At 40.7% G+C, this 19,634-nt stretch overlaps 1 protein-coding gene and 1 non-coding gene across 2 annotated transcripts; both read left to right on the top strand.

Moving 5' to 3' along the window:
- Positions 1-2,154: 2,154 nt before the first annotated feature.
- Positions 2,155-2,225, top strand: trnag-ccc. The gene has a single exon. It is a non-coding gene; the product is annotated as a tRNA-Gly (tRNA).
- Positions 2,226-2,528: 303 nt separating this feature from the next.
- On the top strand, positions 2,529-11,567 carry LOC120745259 (nucleolysin TIA-1-like). The gene is made up of 12 exons (XM_040049977.1): positions 2,529-2,776; positions 3,508-3,604; positions 3,827-3,925; positions 4,732-4,786; positions 5,058-5,145; positions 5,372-5,447; positions 5,654-5,762; positions 5,861-5,956; positions 7,100-7,184; positions 7,857-7,995; positions 8,470-8,621; positions 10,177-11,567. The coding sequence occupies exons 1-12, from the start codon at positions 2,748-2,750 to the stop codon at positions 10,313-10,315; spliced, it is 1,164 nt and encodes a 387-aa protein (XP_039905911.1). The 5' UTR covers positions 2,529-2,747; the 3' UTR covers positions 10,316-11,567.
- The last annotated feature ends 8,067 nt before the right edge of the window (positions 11,568-19,634 follow it).

Raw genomic sequence — 19,634 nt, forward strand, 5'->3', positions numbered from 1 at the left:
TGACAATTCTTACATTTAAATTTATGTTAGTGTGTTCAATTATGTTTTGTACCTTAAAATGGGGGACTGACATTAAGATAAAACGTCTGAGTAATGAATGGTTAATACAACACTTTCGTAAAACCCTTTAAATTAAAGCCTGTACATGAGTCGCTGGTCCACTGGTGTTCAGAGGCAAAGTTACAAAAGACTGTGCAATTGTTGAACTACTTATCAACCTAATTCTGACTGTATTGGTGAATATTTTGCAATATTTTTCTCAATATGATTTTTTTTTAACATAGCATAATTTCAAAAGAGCAAGGGTGAACTCAGGTAAATTAGGGTACTTTGGTAAATCTCCTGAGATACTGTGAAAAAAAAAACTATGTATGACATTTAACTGTTGTTATATATCCCCTCTCTCCCCTGCAGGGTCCTCTACCAGAGGCCTGGGAGCTTGACGGTATCGCAGTATCTTAGCTGTTCCTAGGACTGCGCTCTTCTGGACAGAGATCTTGGATGTTGTTCCCGGGATCTGCTGGAGCCACTCGCCTAGCTTGGGAGTCACCGCACCTAGTGCTCCGATTACCACTGGGACCACCGTTACCTTCACCCTCCACACGTTCTCCAGCTCCTCTCTGAGCCCTTGGTACTTCTCAAGCTTCTCATGTTCCTTCTTCCTGATGTTGTTGTCATTTGGCATCACTACATCGATCACTACGGCCGTCTTCTTCTGTTTGTCTACCACCACTATGTCCGGTTGGTTAGCCACCACCATTTTGTCTGTTTGTATCTGGAAGTCCCACAGGATCTTAACTCGGTCATTCTCCACCACCCTTGGGGGCGTCTCCCATTTTGACCTCAGGACTTCCAGGCCATATTTGGCAATCGGCACAGATGTCAGCCACTTGGTTATGGCGTTCCATGTATGCCCTGCCTGCTAGCATCTTTCACCCTGCTTTTATGTGCTGGATTGTCTCAGGGGCATTTTTACACAGCCTGCACCTGGGGTCTTGCCTGGTGTGATAGACCCCAGCCTCTATGGATCTTGTGCTCAGAGCTTGTTCCTGTGCTGCCGTGATTAGTGCCTCTGTGCTGTCTTTCAGTCCAGCTTTGTCCAGCCACTGGTAGGATTTCTGGATGTAAGCCACCTTCTCTATCTGCCGGTGGTACACACTGTGCAGGGGCCTGTCCTTCCATGATGTTTCCTCCTCTTTGTCCTCTTTTTTGGGTTTCTGCTGTCTGCATGCGGTCAGTTGGGGCCATCTTCCGGATGTATTCATGGATGTTCATTGTCTCTCCTGGACCATGGTGCTGACACTCACCAGTCCCCGGCCTCCTTCCTTCCGCTTGGCGTACAGCCTCAGGGTGGTGGACTTGGGGTGAAACCCTCCATGCATGGTAAGGATTTTCCTTGTCTTGATGTCAGTGGCTTCTATCTCCTCCTTTGGCAAACTTATTATCCCAGCAGAGTACCTGATCATGGGTAGGGCGTAGGTGTTGATAGACCAGATCTTGTTCTTACTGTTCAGCTGACTCCTCAGGACTTGCCTGACCCTCTGCAGGTACTTGGTGGTTGCAGCTTTCCTAGCGGCCTCTTCATGGTTTCCATTTGCCTGTGGGATCCCCAGGTACTTGTAACTGTCCTCAGTGTCTGCAATGTTGCCTTCTGGTAGTTCGATCCCCTCAGTTCTATACCTTCCCTCTATTTGTTATCATCGGACTACACTTCTCCAGTCCGAACAATATTCTGATGTCGTTGGTGTATATCTTGGTGGTGTGTATCAGTGAATCGATGTCTTATTCACTCTTGGCATACGCCTTGATGTCATCTTTGTAGAGGAGGTGACTTATTATTTTCTATTTTTATTAAAGTTACAGCATGTAAAATCTCACCATTAGATGTCAGTAGATTGCAGATTGCAGTCAATTGCTGTCACTTTTCTTATCCCTCCTAATTCAAGTCCATAAACCGAGCTACAGTAGCTCTGCTCACTCTGCTAATTCTGACTGTTGTTTAATCTTGGTTTAATCTCTTTTTTTGCTTTTTGGACAAGAAACGTACTTACCGAAACGTCTTCAATCATATTGACGGCACTTACCTCTCCCCTCAATAAACATCAACTGATTCAGCAGCCTTCATATATCCCGTTCCCGGACCTCTCTCCAGCAGCGCCGCTGGTGTAGTGGTATCATGCAAGATTCCCATTCTTGCGACCCGGGTTCGATTCCCGGGCGGCGCACGCTTCTTTTACAACGGCGATTAAATCTCAAGACATTTGTAATGTGATCAAAATGTTTGACAGTCAAATGTACCCTTTAAAATATTTAGACGTTTCATCGTGACTACTACTCACATAATATGATTTCCAGATGGCTCTATTTATTTTAGCGGATTGAGCAATGATCAGGAACTGAGAAATAAAAATGTGTTCCTCAAAGCCTGTATTAACCATGCCTGTGTGACACGTATAGAATAAAAATGCGGGGGCGCATCTTTGTGTGTGGGAGCAGGAGCGCTTGATTTTGGCTTAATTTCAGCGCGCAGGTTGACGCTGCTGACGCCGCTCCTCCGCCATCTTCAACTTCCTATTGTTTGCATCAGACTGAGGCTGTCTGCGGTGTGTGCCAGAGAGAGCAGAGTCGACCGCAGATATATTATTAAATAGTAGATTTAGTCTTTACGTTCGGGTCGCTAAGTTCAGCACAAACCATTTGTATGTCACTGGATTAAAGCTATCTCAGGACGAAACCACTGAACCTTGATGATGGAGGACGATCAACCCAGAACCTTGTGAGTATCAGCGGCCTTGTCTATGCCCTGGAACGGGAAGGCTTCGTCTAACTGCTGCGCGTCCGAAATATTTCCACGTTGTTGTTTCAATTAAAAGCTTTTAAACCTCGTCATTAAGGGTGTTTCATTTCTATTATTATATACTACAATTCATGGATGTAATACAACGCACGTAGCTCCTTGTTTGTTGGGTTTATTTGGATAAATAGACGGAACCTTAATTTGCTTGCAAACGAAAGTGAATTGTTAGCTAATGCTAGCTAGCACCTCCTAAACATTCGAACACATCTAGCAAGTCAGTTCTTCGAAAGTACTCCATTTTGCGTGCAATGATAGCTAAAATAAAATAAAACGCTTTGTTTTATTGATAGTGTAAACACTTTAGCGAAAATGTAACAACAAGGATAGTATTTTATAAAGTGTCTAGCTGCCAAGACACTTAGCTCGAGGCCCGTAAACCGGTTAGCTGTATCTTTAGCTAGCTGGCGGACAAGCCACGTCAACGCTCGTGGAGACGGCGTGGGACATCTCCAGTGAGGGGGTGAAATCACTGACTGTTTTTGTAAAGCACACACTGTCCCCGACAATATTTTGTTCCAATTCATTTATGGCTTTTATGTTGCTATAATTCATTGTTGTGGGTTGTAAGCTAGCCTGGTTAACTAGCCTTTGTTTGCATGCTACTTCCTGTTTGACTAAAGCTCAACTCCCCCATCTCTCTCCTTTTGCAGGTATGTGGGGAATCTGTCCAGGGATGTCACCGAGCCCCTCATTCTGCAGGTCTTCACACAGATAGGCCCCTGCAAGAGCTGTAAAATGATAGTCGATGTGAGTGCTATTGTCTCTGCTGTATACAGTGTGGTGTGGCTGTCTTTCAGCAGTGGCGTGAGCGGTTATGGCGCTGCTTGTGGAAGTCTCGGCCAATGTATCATTTCTTCTTCTTGTAATCCATTATATCGGACCTTTCACACCCATCTATACTAGGTGATTTTTATTTTCTCTAGTGGTTAAATATTTGACTTAAAATCAGTCTTGATTTCCCATTAACAGACAGCTGGAAATGATCCGTACTGCTTCGTGGAGTTCTATGACCACAGGCATGCTGCTGCCTCATTGGCAGCTATGAATGGAAGGAAAATAATGGGTAAGGTAAGCTATCGTATCTACAGGGTGAGTGGGGATGGGTGGGCTTTGGGTGTGGAAAATGTGAGAAAAAAAAAAGTTATTTTTAACATGAAAGAAAAACTAGTGGGTTTCTGCATTCCATATAATATTGATTAGATATTCTAAATGACGAGGGGCGGCTACTTGAGCAAGTGATGACAGTTTCTTTATATGATGAAAACTGGTTCCACTAGGCCACTCAGTCTTTATGTTGAGGAAATCTACATAGTTCTTTTGTTAAGTGTGAGCTCTCTGTTTTCAATATTTTAAGCAGAGTGCAGTAATTTAATACAGTGTTCTAAAACAGAGGAACTTGATAAAGCCCTACAATCTAGAACAATAGAGGAAATAATTAACATTGTAAACGGCAACATTTAAGAGACCCCAGGGGCTGATAAAAGAATATTAAAGTGGTGCAGGAATGGTGTAGTAATGAGTTCAGTGCTGGGACTTTAACCTAGAAGTCAAATAGATGTGCTGAGCGACCAGTCTGCTTAGATGAGATGTATGTATTATATTCTATTTGAATTTTTATTTATATTTAACATATTATATTAAATCATTCATTTAATCATTCATTGTTATATTGCGGGCTTTATAAAAATGCATAGCTTTCCTTAAGGTTATTGAAAGCCTATTTGGAGTCAAGACCAGCTTTAAAAACAAAAAACAAAAAAACAATTAATTTAAAATTGGCTTTTAATTAACTTGTGTATTGGAGATTACCAGGTTTTACTGTATATTGTAAACATACTCCACCTGCCTTCTTTTTTTCTCCGCTCTTCTCACAGGAAGTCAAAGTCAACTGGGCCACGACACCAACCAGCCAGAAAAAAGACACAAGTAGTAAGTAAAACTATTTGTATATGAAGAAGTGAAGTTTTGAACTTGAACACACTAAAAGAGTCCCTGTGATAATATTGCTGAATAAGTACTGCAGAACTTAAGCATTTGATTTTTGATTGATTTTATGCTTATTTTGTCCTTCCTCTGTTAACAAACTGATAGCAATCAGCGGTCTCTAATAGGAACTAAGGTTCTTGGAAAGTATAAAGCTTAAAACGGAGTGTGTACTCTAATGCACAGTGGGTCTAAACCACATTTTTCCTCCAAATAGATCATTTTCATGTTTTTGTTGGCGACCTCAGCCCAGAAATAACCACAGAAGACGTCAAAGCTGCCTTTGGTCCATTTGGCAGGATATCGTAAGTTTCAAACTAATGTTTACTATCAAAGATCAAGTCTGGGTTAACACACATGACCACATATTCCCATTTAGATATATTAAGAAAAGAATAAAATAAATCTCAGGCAGAGGAGGAGAGGGCCCATTGTCTTATTTAGAGACCTGCTATAGTCCTCTTACAGCAGAGACTTCTGGTTGTGTTGAATGTTTGTGACAAGCTGCTGTTTGGTGATTTTTGTCTGCAGAGATGCTCGTGTTGTGAAAGACATGGCTACAGGGAAATCTAAAGGCTATGGCTTCGTGTCTTTCTTTAACAAATGGGTAAGTAGGCGTCATGTGAGTTTAATATTGCTGTTAATGAGGCTCGGAAGCACTTTGTGTCTATGAATTCTCTCTCTCTCTCTGTATATTAACATTTTCACATAGATTGCTTGTTGGTTTGTTTGCAGTGCTTCTGAAGAGGTGCACTTTAGATTTCATGTTAAGACTCCCAGTGGATGAAATAAGATTATTTTTCTTCATTCTAGGATGCAGAGAATGCCATTCAGCACATGGGGGGGCAGTGGTTAGGAGGTAGACAGATTCGAACTAACTGGGCCACAAGAAAGCCTCCTGCCCCAAAGACCACCCATGAAAGTATGTTATACAGGATTTGTAAGATATGCAGATTTACAGGTGTCCTTATATGTACGGATGGATGGATTCATTAACAGAAGCTTGTCTTTTCTCACCAGATAACTCCAAGCATCTCTCTTTTGATGAGGTAGTGAATCAGTCCAGCCCCAGTAACTGCACTGTGTATTGTGGTGGAGTCAGCACAGGACTGACGGGTAATGAAATATATGAGTACCATTGACAACATAACTATGATAATTACAGCAGATCTGTTGCTATTCAGATGGATATGACTGCTCATATTTAAGCTTTTCGTTATTAGTCAATGATCTTTCAAACAAAGCAGGAAAAAACCAAAATGCCTCACCCCTATACGAGTTTAACGATACACAAATGTCACTGTTCGGTATGAACTTTGGTTTTACATCATGTTCAGTACTGCAAGAAGATTGAAAAAGGGCATATTTTTACCTTATCCAAAACCGAATGAGCCATTAAATTAGTTAGTAGTTATGATCAGTGTGATTTCCTCAGTGTCAGGCTAATTAAACCCATCACTGTGTGAGCAAAGGAGACACTGGTTGTGGAGGAAGGTAATTTAAAACTCAACATTTATTTGGAGCCAACATGTAAAATAAAGCTTGCATAATGTCTGCCCAGCTTTCAAGCTAACGCTGCTAGCATCATGTAGGTGATAGACAAGAACTGGTCTGCTGCCAAAGTGAGCTCTTGAGCTCTTCAATTATTTCTTTCTTTATTTTCCCAATCCTATAGTGCAAATATGTTGATATAAATAGACCTCAGAGTTTAACTGTTTGGCTCAGGAGGCCTACTGATTTGTGGAAATTTTTAAGCATAATTTAGTTTATGAATTAATACATAAATGTCTTTACCCATGGTAGCCAAAGCTTTTTGCTGTTGGTGGTCAAATCTTTATTATTAAAATGAGTATATATTTATTAGTAAGAGCAGAGAGATTCAAAGAAGCTGCTCAAGCATCAGTGCATCTGCTTGAGTTCACAGTGAGTTTAACATAGTCATACATGCTTCATTTTAAATGCAGAGATTTAACAAAAAAAGAAAAGCATCAGTTTGTCCCAAAATAAACTTTTCAGATCGTGTTTACCTCAATGAAAGAGACATGTGATGTACTCTATAACTACACTGTAGGTATAGAAATGCTATACTTTACCTTTTCACTGCCGGAAAAGGTAAAGTATAGCTACATAGCCCAGTCTGTTTATTAGTTTCTGCTTGTTGATTATAAATGTGCTGACCACCTGTATGTGGCATATCCACATGTATTCTGGGTAGCAGTAGAAACGGTCTCTAATAGTCTCATTATTTATGTCTTTTAGAGCAACTAATGAGACAGACCTTTTCCCCCTTTGGACAAATCATGGAAGTCAGAGTTTTTCCTGACAAAGGATATTCATTTGTCAGGTATGTGGATGTTTTCTGTTTTCTTCTTCATTTCTTTGCTTGATCAAACGGTGATGCTAAAGTTTACAGCTGAAAGAAAAGGTTAATGAACTCTTTGGAATGAGCTTGATCCCCCGGCCCTGGTCATAATGATAGACAAGTGTAATTGTGATTACTTTTTGCAGCCTGGAGTACAGATTTTTACTTTGTTCTGTTCACTTTATTGCCCTGAACAGGGGAACTTGATGTGCACCAGTTAGCATGATTAAGAAGGAAAACACCAAAACACTTAACATAAAGAAAAAATATAAAACGGGTTGTTCCAGTGGGTTCATAAACTGTACTGCAAGAGCAGTAGCACTAAATGGAAGCAAAAAGCAGCACTGCTGTGGACACGGAGTATGTCTTAATGGTGTGACGTATATGCATCACATACACCTACAGATTTTGTTTACAGGTCTGTGCTGCAACACATTTGTATCAGTTCTAGTCCATGATGAATGTTAGATGTCTACTGTACTATTAGTAGTTTAGCCATTAATAGCCAAGGAATCTAATGGTTTATCCCCCTCTCAGTTTGCTAACAAACACATGCATTGTGGTCATCATTGCTGAGTGGATATTTATGAAATGATGTTCAGCGTTTCCTTAGTCTCTCTCTCTCTCTCTCTCTCTCTCCCTCTGTTTGTCCAGGTTTAACTCCCATGAGTCAGCAGCCCATGCCATTGTGTCTGTGAATGGCTCGTCTATAGAGGGGCACATAGTCAAATGTTACTGGGGTAAAGAGACCCCAGACATGATGAACTCCATGCAGCAGATGCCTGTGCCACAAGTAAGGGTCCTATGAACTGTAGTAAGAGGGGACAGCATTACATAATGACTTGGTATGGCAAAGAACACCAAACAAATAGTGCTGCAGTATGTCTTGCTCTAGTTCAGCGCAAGTATCAGCTTTTTTGCTATATGAGGGTATGTGAGTGTTACAAAAAGTATGGGGATAATTGAGTATCCTGTACATGAAGTTGATATATTTAAGATACTGTGATGTACTCGGGCAAGTGACCCATTGGCTTGTGTTATTGCAACATGGTCACCTGTAGGAGTCCCAAGCAGGAAGAAAAAGTCACCAGTAATGACTTCACAGCTTTATCTAATATTGTACCTGATATGCAAATAAGTGGTTAATTTAACAAATAAAAAGCCATGCCAGCTATGCCACTGTTAAATAGATTCTGCAAGGTTCTTTGTGGGATCTGCTGCTGTTAAACCATTCTGAAGTTATCCTTTTTTGTGCTATACCCTGCAGCAGAACAAGATGGGCTTTGCTGCAGCCCAGCCTTATGGCCAGTGGGGACAGTGGTACGGCAACGGGCCCCAGATTGGCCAGTATGTCCCCAATGGGTGGCAGGTCCCCACCTACGGTGTCTACGGGCAGGCTTGGAACCAGCAGGGCTTCAAGTAAGTAGCACAGGGCTCCTCTTCTCTGCCTCCTCCTACTCCAACACCATCAGTTCAAGACCAGGCCAGTGAGATCCAGCTTTGGCCACAGGAGGGAGCTATGACCTCCCTCTGCCTTCCAATGCCCCCCCCCCCCCCCCCCCCCCACCTCTCCCTCCTTCCCCCACGAGCCTGCCAACTTCAGAAGATTGAGAAATAAACAGACCCCCACCACCAAAAAAAAAAAGAATCTGAACTCAAGATTTGAGGGTAATCATGTTTCAGTGTATAGTTACTGTGCACATAGTTCATCGTAAAACCTGAAAGCTTTTGTTCCAAAATGTGTTGTCACTTGATTTATAGCCCATAATGGCTCAGAGCATCGGATATACGAAAAGCTGCTTGAACAAGCTAAAGTAAAATTTTTGATTTTTTAAAAATGTAATTGACTAAATACAAAAAAACCCACATGCTCAGAGCTGAGGGTTTTTTCTTATTCTTTACTTGCCATCCTCTTCTTGGGATAGCTCGCCGATGATGAATCCATTTCACTTTCTGTGTACGGACATCTTCAAGACTCTTCACTTGTTCCTTTTTTTTGTTGTTGCATGTTTGTTTTGTTTTTGTTTTGATCTTTTGTTGTAGCTTTTTACATGTTTCTTTTTGATTTCACTGATTTTTTTTTTTTTTTTTTTTTTTTTTTTTTTTCCCCCCCTCACTGATGTTGTTTGTTATGTTGGAAATGTCGAATATGATGTGCAGGTTACCTTCTTTTGCTTTTATCTGGACAGTTTATGTGCAGTGATGTTTTGTGCACCCAAGATTAATAAAGGACGGGCCTGAAGTTGCTGATAATCTAACATGTGTGGTGAACAGCTCTCTAAATACTCTGCACTAAAGTGTCAGGCAGATGTGGGCTCAGTGTCTTTTGACTGTTCAGGGCAGTTTGTTCAGACAGAGGTTACACCTCTTGACTTGAAATTTGAAGATGAACTTTAACCTGCGTCTCCACGCTGAATCTCCACTCTGAACTTACCTTTAGTTTTATTGCCTGAACCACAGAAGCAGTAAAAAGAAAGCCTGTGAAAACCGGGTGAGAACTTGCTACTTTGTTATACTTTGTGGCCAAATTTAGAGAAACGAATGTGCTTGCACTGTCATCAGTTTGTAGGCTGCTTACAGCAGGGTTTGTAGTTACCAGCAGTTGGGAGGGGGGTTTAGCAAGGAATCTTTAGCTCGCTGGACTTAGCCTGTATGCTCTCTGTCTGCTTATCCACCCATGTATAATCAAATTCCTTTTGATACCCCCCACCCCAACCAAAAGCCCTCCACTTTTTTTTTTTTTTTCTTTTGTGTTTTTGTTTTCATCTAGCTTGAATCCCCACCCCTCGCCCTTATAACCTCTGATAACTCTGTTTGCCTTCTTGTTCTCATTCTAGCCTGTCCAGATTCCAGTAGCTTTAATACAGACTATTCTTTTGGCTCCCTTTCGCCTTGTCTCTTCTAACCTGCTGGCATTTTGTCTTCTCTCTCTCTCTCTCTCTGTCTTTCTTTACCTCGTTTTTTTGTTTTGCAGTCACTTACCGGCCAGTGCTGGGTGGACTGGCATGAGCGCCATCAGTAACGGTGGGGTTATGGAGCCTACACAGGGATTGAATGGGAGTATGCTAGCCAACCAGCCCGGTATGGGAGCCGCAGGATACCCCACACACTGATAAGTGGGCAGGGTGGGAGATTTGTCAACCATCAGCCTCTTGCTGGCTGTACGGTGCCCTGCGGGGCTGTGTAACACTGCCTCCATTTTGTGGCAGGACTGAGACTTTACTGGGATGTGGAATCTAATGAGAAGGGTGATGTCTGTGGAGATGTAAATGGGATTTCTTGGGGTGGGCTGAGGTAACGGGAGCCAGGGAGCAGCAGTTTGACCCACACAGGTATTTACACCATTTGTGGTAGGAAAGACTGTCCATGAACCAGGGCTCTTACCATTTTTAAGTTAACTGTAAATGAATTATAAAACTGTAAAGGAGAATCTCTTTTTTTCCCGGGTTTTACAGATTGCCTCCATTTTCACTTCTTTCCTCTCGACCACTGAGAGGTTTCTTTTTCTTTTTTTTGGAACTGAGTCATGCTAAGTTATGATCCTTAATTATCTGAGGAATGGAAATTTGTTCTAATTTTCTCTTGGATTAAAAACAATTGCAGGGATTGTTGCCACTGCTGTTTCTCTGTAAGGGCAGATTAATATTGCACAGTTCTTTCCTCTCTTGGATTTCCCAGAAAAATTTGACTACCAAGAGCATTTTTCTTTTTTTCTTTTCTTTTTTGCATTCCATTTCTCCTTCATATCTTTCTGACAGCCTCAAAACTTTTTTCGCCACGTGTAAATAGCCATCCATTCATTTGAAACGATGTAAGTAAAATGCTACTGTTAACTGTGGGTGCTTGCTTTTCATTTTTTGTTTTGATAACTCGACAGTTAACTCGAACATTGTACGTAGCAGAGTGGCACTATCAAAGGTGACACTGGCACAGTGCAACACGCGACTCTTCCATGCAGGGATAAGACAGCATTGCTATGCAGTGCATACTTTAAAATTTAACACGATTCAAACGTTAAAGTGTGAACATGTTTGACACTTCTGATGTTTCTTTTCTTTTTTTTTTTTTTTTTTTAAAAATATCTATTGAAACGCCAGTATTTTATATCAGACAAATCTGAGTGTATTCAGCTTTACACTTGCTCTTTTTGCCAGAGAGATGGAGAGGCCTACATTGTGTAACTGTTGCCTTATAGAGCTGGTTTCTTTTAGCTGACAAGATACTCTTTTTAATTAGGCAGTGCCTACAGACCTTTTCAGACCTTTTTGTTTCGAAAGGTGTTAGTCCTGAGAACTGATGACTCTGCTACTGTAATCAATGTTTTCTTGCTTTGTCCAATTAAAATGCTAATGCACATAAACCACACTTTGTGTTTGTTTCCCCCCTTTGTTTCTTTTTGGTCATATTAGAGCATCAAATGGAAATACTGCATCTTGGCAACTGTGTCCAAAACTCTAAGCACATCACACGAAACATCTGGAAAAGTCTTGCTGATTATAGCCTGCCAGTACTTGACCATATTTGTTATGAAGAAAACCTGCTGATCTGTATCATGGTGCAGTTCAGCCAAATCTTTTTTTTTTTTTTTTTTTTTTTTTTAAGCCACCGGTCGCTTTAATCTTCTAACATCTGCAGCCTTGTGTGTGTTTAAGACATTAGATTCTGTCCGGCTGAACCAGAGGAACTTTATTTGGTGCCAAAGCGCACAGATAAGATATCTCACCAAAATGTAGAAACGTGGTCAAACATAAATCAGGTCATGTGATCGCAAAACTCTTAATGGCTTCAAAGGTGAAAATGAAGCACATAAGTGTTTTTAGAATCATATTACAGTAAGTCAGGCACACTGCAGCTAAAACTAGAGCTTAAAATAAAAGAACTTAAAGCTTTATTTTTATTGTACTTCGTGCATAAAATGTTACAGTTCATAAAGAAAATGAACTTTACATGTACAACGCTCTGTTACTACAATCCTCATTTACCTCAACACTTTTTTTTAAACACACACTGATGGATGTATCAGGAGCAACTTGGAGTTGCAGTTGTCTTGCTTAACAATAACTTCCACATTGAGACTGGAACAGCCACGGATCAAACCAGAGATGTTCCAGTTGGTATACAACCTGCTCTACCTTCAGAGCCGCAGCCGAGATGGCTTCAGCACAAAAAAAGTTGAAGATACATTTGAATTTTAATTAAAAAAAACAAACAAACTGTGCCTTCAGGTTGTCTGTTAGACTTTTTTTAATATTCGGTTCATTAAAGAATCTCATTTATTCCAGTTCATAAAACAAAAAGGATTTCCCACAGTTCTACCACCACCTTCTGGCTGGAGCTTTTTACAGTTTGTCAGAGGACATTTGACTTGTAAGTGATATTTTTATTTTTTTTAAAAGCACAACCATGTGTTTTCTCAAAGTGATGTTTGTTCGAAGCCCTGAAAACACAATGCAAAGACTTGCTGGGGGTTTATGTTTCAATGGGAAATCTACTCTGTCGCCACACTGTAACTGTCAGGTTACACACCTTAGTAATGTTTCATCAACACAACCAACAGTTTATACCAGTGAAACTTGATTGTTCATTAGGAAGGGAAATGCTATAAGCTGCCTGTTGATGCTTCTTAGCTGGTATTTTAAAACCTGATGTTTTATTGCTATGAGGCTACAGCACCGTTCACTCCACCACGGTGCTGCTGATCGAGTTGACTGTTTACCAAAAAAACAAAATCACAGAAAAATACACATTTAGAAACTCATGCTACATTTAATACTGTAAATTGCACTCGTCACAACAGTGATCTGGCTGCACTTTTAAGCTAATACTGCATAAACAGTGCCGCCTGTCTGTGGTTAAAGCTCCTTATATCCAAGTTTAGAAACCAAATGGACCACAGGTCCTGAAGGGTCTGTGTAAGCTGTTTATACAGCTTATTGTAGGGTCTTAGAAGATAAAGCACCTTGGGGCAACTGTTGTGATTTGGTGCTATATGAATATAATTGAACTGAATTTGGACTTTGGTACCAGTGACTTCATATGCATTCTTAACTGGCAGAACGGTGTGATATGGCAGCTAGATTATCAGAAAACAAAACGGGTCACAGACCTGTAGTAGCAGGCTCAACTAGCCCCAGCTCCACTGTGCAGTAAGCAATTCGCAGGCCTTTAATTCTGAGATGCTCATTATGTATTGGCACTCACGTGATCTATATTCCTAAAACGGTATAGTTAAAATGAGTTAACTGGAATTCTTGCAGGCTCTCTGCTTGAGGCCTGTGAATGAAGGCCTGGGCACTAGATGGCGCCCTCAGTCCATGTTTCCTACAGGTTGCTGTGGAGCAGCTGTTATTTAGCACAGTGTGACTAGAACCATCAGTTAGTCTGTCAGCATGTCAAATGGCTGTCTGTCACATCAGAGTGAGCGAGTGACAGCTTGTTAACGCTCTCTCTCTCTCTCTCTCTCTCTCTCTCTCTCTCTCTCTCTCACACACACTCACACACACACACACACACACACACACACACACACACACACACATAGAAAGTTTATCTCTTTTTTTCTTAATAAAAAACTCCAAACGTTACAGGTGTCCTTTAGATTTCAGTAAGCGCTGTACATATACTAATGTGTATGTTCATATGGGTGTTGTCAGGTATCGGTGCCAGCTCTCCTCAGTCTGAGTTATTGGGTCTTGGACTGCCATGCAGTCTGGCTGGCTGGAATAACAGGCAGCAAGAGCTGACAGGCTGATAAATGGTTTGTCTCTTCACAGCTGCTCAGCCAGGACCCGACTGGGCTTTAATGGACGGAGAGTCTGTTAGAGATGGAGGGGGAGAGAGAGATGTCAGAAGATGACTTAGTGAGCAGATTACAGCTGAAATCAATCAAAGCAGCCATGCTCGGTTTCTCTTTTTGTCTGTCCCGCTTCCTTTCTCTCAGCTTTTTCTGCCGCTGTTATTGCGGCACTCGAACAAAACAAAACCCAAAAAATTCAAAAAGGCTCACTCTTTGCTCTGAAATATACTCACATACTGGTTAAAGAAAGCTGAAGAATGTGTGGGAGCGAGGATACAGATCTAATTAAACATTTAAAAACACTTCTGCTGTTGTGATCTAACAGCTTATAGCTATCTTTGTTTCAGCCCTTTTATCAAGTATTACATCAGGTCTGAAATACATCCACTCCCTGACAGAGTAAATGTTCTTTTATCACGTTCAGGCCTTCTAACCTTTAGTGTCTCAGCTCTAGTTACATCAGTTAAATGTTCATTTTTTAAAACGCTAACATGATATATTATATATACACATTTCTTTTAGTTTAAAGGCTACTTTTAATCACTAGCTTAAGAGCCAAAACTGGGCCATCATTAGAATATGATGTCCTTGAGATGCAAAACACAATATTTAAAAACTTGGTGACGATGTTTTTCATGACTCATATGGGATTATTTTAACACAAGACATCCATATGATGCATTTTTTATGATGACCTCAATATATTGTGATATTAAAATGTTTCTTCCAAACCCCAAAAGCAGACTTACTGGGGATTTAGGCTTCAGCGGGAAATCCATGACAAAATCTATGCTGTAGCTGCAAACCCCTCCCAAACCCTACACCATAACCTACGGCACAACCCTTTCTCTGCCTGAATTCTGCTTCTGCAGGGAATCTGCATCACAACTTACAATGTGACCAGAAATCCCTTTCAACCATACGTCATAATTTGTCATCTAGGGTGCACTTCCTGAGAAAGGCAACTACACGTCGGGTCAACGCAGCCCATGACGATTGTCACTGATCTGTTCAATAGCATCGATTTTCCACTGCGGTTTTTGAGTGTGTCAGTTAAAGAATAATAATCAGGGTATCAAATTATATATTTAAATATAATCATAGCATCAATTTAAGTACTCACAAAAGCCAGAAATTCCTGGAGGAAGATTGCTGAAACTGTTGGATCTGATGTGAGGCAACACCCAAAGTGGGAAAAAAGTCCCAGCATTTTATTTGTTTTAACAACAAATAAAACCCAGTGACACAACCACATGGTAATTAACACACAACGCACCAGCACAAGCATAAATGTCGGCAGCAATGTTAGCCACTTACATAGGTTAAGCACTGCAAAGACTACCTGCAGGAGTCTATCAGGCCTTAGGATTGAAAGGAGAGCAGTACTCCAGTTTATAAAATACTGTTGTGTTAATGACTTAGTCTGTGCTGTAACAACACCTTCTGTCTAACTTCTATCTCTTACAAAGACCAAAACACATTATTGTTTATTTCAGCACAGTTAACAGTACATATACTGTAGAAAAATATAATAATTGATGGTTTTATGTGCAAGCCATGTTGCCAAGTATACCCTGGTGAACACACTGGACAAAGGCAGGCTAAGAGGTGAACTGCCCATCTGCATGTCAGCTTAACTTTACTGTTTACTGACATTAAACTTGGTGAGTGTGAAAAGTGTGCAAATAATGGAAATAAACTGACCATGGAAATGTCACCAGCACTGCTTAAACCGATACTAGACTGTATCTGCCCTCATAGTAAAGCCTGGTGCACCTGGTGTAGAAGGACCGCTGTTTTTTTGGCATTTTCATTTATAGCCAGTTTGTTCTGATAGTTTGGGCTTATCATTGTTTGTGGTCTATACTGCATTCAAAGTTTGACCTTCGCTGGATAATGGGGGATGTTTTACATAGTCCTTATTTCCTGCAGATATAAGCCTCGGTCCGGTCAGAGTTGCCTGGCAACTCTGTGATGCTGTTGCCATTACTAGCAAGGTGTGCCTACTTCAGGTGATGATGAGTGTATATCTTGTAAGAAAAAATATAAGTCAGTCACCACAAATTCGGCCCATCTTGCCAAAATTCAACTGCTTGCAGATGAATATGTTCTTTCAGTATAAGATTCACAGATTCTCTAACATCGCAGGCTTTCTGTAGGTCACCTGCAGCAGTAAGTAGAGGATGGGGCAACCCTGCACTGGAAACGAGCGCTTTGAACACAGACCCATGTGTTCAAAAAGGATGCTGCCTTCATCTCATTTTTAAAAATGCATATCTCTTCTTTCCCAGGTGTTTGGCACTTCATGTCAGCTCATGTGTTTCACGCATTTGTTTGTATCAGTTTGCAACTGTGTTTACACATGAGGTCACAGAGAACAACCAATCTTGCTAAGGATACGACAGATTCACTGTAAATTGTCAGTTGTCATTTAAAAAATATTTAACCTCTTCACCTGCTGCTGCTGTCTGTCCCTCCTCTTCTCGTGATGCCAGTTTCTTTTGGATGGAGTCAAAGCGCCGGGCGACTGCGTGTTTGTATTTCAGGTGGCTGATTGAGCACTGTACAAAGGGTGCCGAGTCAGAAAAAAAATCGCAGAGGAAAGAGGCAAGGGCTTGTGGGACAAGAGGTGCCCTGTGAATTGTTTGAGTGAACAGGGTCCGTGTGTGTTTGTCTGTGTTTCCATGCAAGTGACAGCTTGCTGCAGTGGCTGACAGCAAATAAACATGTTCCAGTAATTAACCTTGACAGGCCCAATGTGGTGCCAACAGCAGAAACCTGCTAATGACACAATTAATCCATAATTAAGGCATTCTGTCACACCACAGTCACACACGCAGTCAGTGATGATCGTGTGTGTGTGTTGGAAGGACTGGTAGGGAAATACAGTATATGCTAGGATGGGAGCAATGCTCCTCTTGTGCTAACGCAACTTGTATTTGTTGCTTTTGCTTAAACCTTAATGTAAGAAAAGATCAAAAATAAAAGGACTCAAAGGTTTAGAAATGTAATCAGTGTGTAATCAGTACATATGTGCAGCCTTTGAAAAGGTCCCACAGTGAATGCTGAAGATAATGAACTTCTGCAGGTCAAATGATGACCTTTCTCTTATGAAGGTTTTATTGAATTTGCTTGAACACCTCCAACGATTTTATCGCAGCCTGTGTGGGTTCTAATATACGCAGAACAAACTGGCAGCAGAGAGGTGTTCCTCGAAGGTTTCTCAAAAATCTAAAAAGGCAGCACATCAAAAACTAACCGCTCACATCTGAATTCCTCATTGCCTCACATCCCTGAGCCTTCAAGTTTAATTCAGTTATATACGCAACAGCAGACTTACTGCATAGCTGAGGGTTGGACCCCACCCAGCCCAAAGCTACAGGGAAATAATTGCTTTTCTTGTCCCCTGAATTTTTTGCACAGGGGGTTCATAACAAGTTTATAACTGCATCATACATACAATTAAGTTCATAACTATTTGGGCAGTGCCAACATTTTTTTACACCGTCGCAGTCAAGATGCTTTTGGAGTGCAGATGTTTAGCTTTAATTCACGTGGTTAAAAAAAGAAACATTGCATTAACTGTTTACAGCAAATTTTGGCTCGTCCCGCCAAAGAACCAACGAGCTCAAGCCATCGCATGGCATCTGTTGTCTGTCCATGTCACATGAATTGCTACTCCTCCTACAGCAGCAAGGGTGTCAAACATAAGGCCTGGGGCCAGAATCAGCCCAGGAAAGACTCTAATCTGGGCCACTGGATAGCTTTGGAAAATGTGATGGAGAACAGAAATGTTCGACTTTTAATTGTATTTGTATTTATAAGTTTTACACCTTTTCCTATTGATGAAGCCCTCCCACATGGCTATTCATAATACACCAAAATATTTAAGTTCCATAATTTTACTCATTTACTTTGTATAATTTAAACCCAAAGATACCTTTTATTTACTGCAGCAGCATTTCTTTATCATGTGGAAGATTTGTGATGTATTGTCCTGGGCTACATGAATGTTTGTGTGATTGTGTGAATGACATTTTTTGGTAGAAAGTACTTTCAGGGCTCACTTGAGTAGAAAAAAACATTAATACCACTTAATCATATGGTCTTCATGTGAGAGTAATGCAGGGGTCCAGACTGGTAAAACCATTGCTGTGAAACTATTTGCCCCGCTATTTGTCACACTTATAAGTTTCCTCAAATCAAATGTCATCAAACAAAATTTAATATTACAAAAATATAACCTTAGTAAATATAAAACATTTTTAAATGATGATTTCATTTAATAAGAGAAAAAAGTTGTCCAAACCTACACAGTGTGAAAAAGCAGCTGCCGCCTAAACCTAATAACTGGCTGTGCCACTCTTGGCAGCAAGAATTGTAATCAAGTGTTTGTGATAATGCTCAATGAGTCTTTCTGTCACTATAAAGTCGATTTTGGTTCACTCTTCTTTGTAGATCTTCCATGTAGATTTTTTAAAATTAACATTGGTCAGCAGCCGCTTTCTCCTCAGAACTCTTCCACGGATGCCATTTTTGCCCAGTCTCTTTCTTATTGTTGAATCATGAACTCTGTCATTAACTGAGGCAAGTGAGGCCTGCAGTTCTTTGGATATTGTTCTGGATTCTATTGCAACCTCCTGGATGAGTTGTTGATGTGCTCTTGGCGTAATTTTGGTAGGCCGGCTGCTCCTGTGAAGGTTCGTCATTGTTCAAAATTTCCAACATTTGTAGATAATGGTTGTCTCTGTGGTTCGCTGGAGTCCCAAAGCCCTAGAAATGAATTTGTAACCCTGTCCAGACTTATACATGTCACTAACTTAGTTCTCATGTTCTCATATTATTGTATGCAAACATGCATTCGTCTTACTAACTCTGATTTGATAAGGTCTCTGGCTTGGATGAATTAACTCTCATTCACTCACTCTCATGCAAGTTGCTTCATGGTGCTAAAAAACAGTAAAAGACAAAAAAGATATCAGTTCACCTAGCTTCTACTGCGAGGCCAATGTTCACACTTGAGTGAATGAGACGGGGAAATGGTTGAATGAAACTGGTTGGACTGAGGAAGCCAGTTGTTCTGCAGTCATGCAGAAAAAAGTCATGCACCATGCCTCAATGTTTTGCTTCAATGTAATGTTGCTTAAGAAGACCAGTTTGAGCTAGTATGTGAAAGCCAAGCTAAACCAGAAAATAAGAAGCTGCAGAAATGTGAAAAAGCCACATATTTTTGTAGTGAATTTTCTGTTTATCTCAGTTTCTCTGGCTCCATTGTTTACTTATCAGATTCTGGATTTTCTCTCCCTGTGCTGGTGCAGCGAGTCTGCTGAGTAACCAGCAGATCTCAATTTCATGGGAGCCTAAGGGTATAGCAAGATCTGAACACAGACCGCAGCCCACTGAGACTATTTTTATACAAATTACATATGCTAGAAGCATCTACTGGGAAATTATTGCTGAAGACATTCACATCATGTCAGCATTCATGTCCAGTGCTTCCTTGAAGCTGTTGTTGCCTTGTTTAATACCAGAGAACATCTAAAAGGCTTATGATAAACAGAAGTGGAGTGGCAATAACTGTGCCCTCATTGAGCTTTTACCATTAAAAAAACCTTGTTTAATGTTTCAGCATAATT

This window comes from Simochromis diagramma, unplaced genomic scaffold, assembly GCF_900408965.1.
Source record: "Simochromis diagramma unplaced genomic scaffold, fSimDia1.1 OVJJ01000159.1, whole genome shotgun sequence".
Classification (NCBI taxonomy): domain Eukaryota; kingdom Metazoa; phylum Chordata; class Actinopteri; order Cichliformes; family Cichlidae; genus Simochromis; species Simochromis diagramma.

Coding starts and splice junctions, on each gene's coding strand:
- LOC120745259 (XM_040049977.1), top strand. CDS start 2,748: ATGATGGAGGACGATCAACCCAGAACCTT. Junction 5,763..5,860: donor CCCAAAGACCACCCATGAAA/GTATGTTATACA, acceptor TTTTCTCACCAG/ATAACTCCAAGCATCTCTCT. Junction 7,185..7,856: donor AAAGGATATTCATTTGTCAG/GTATGTGGATGT, acceptor CTGTTTGTCCAG/GTTTAACTCCCATGAGTCAG.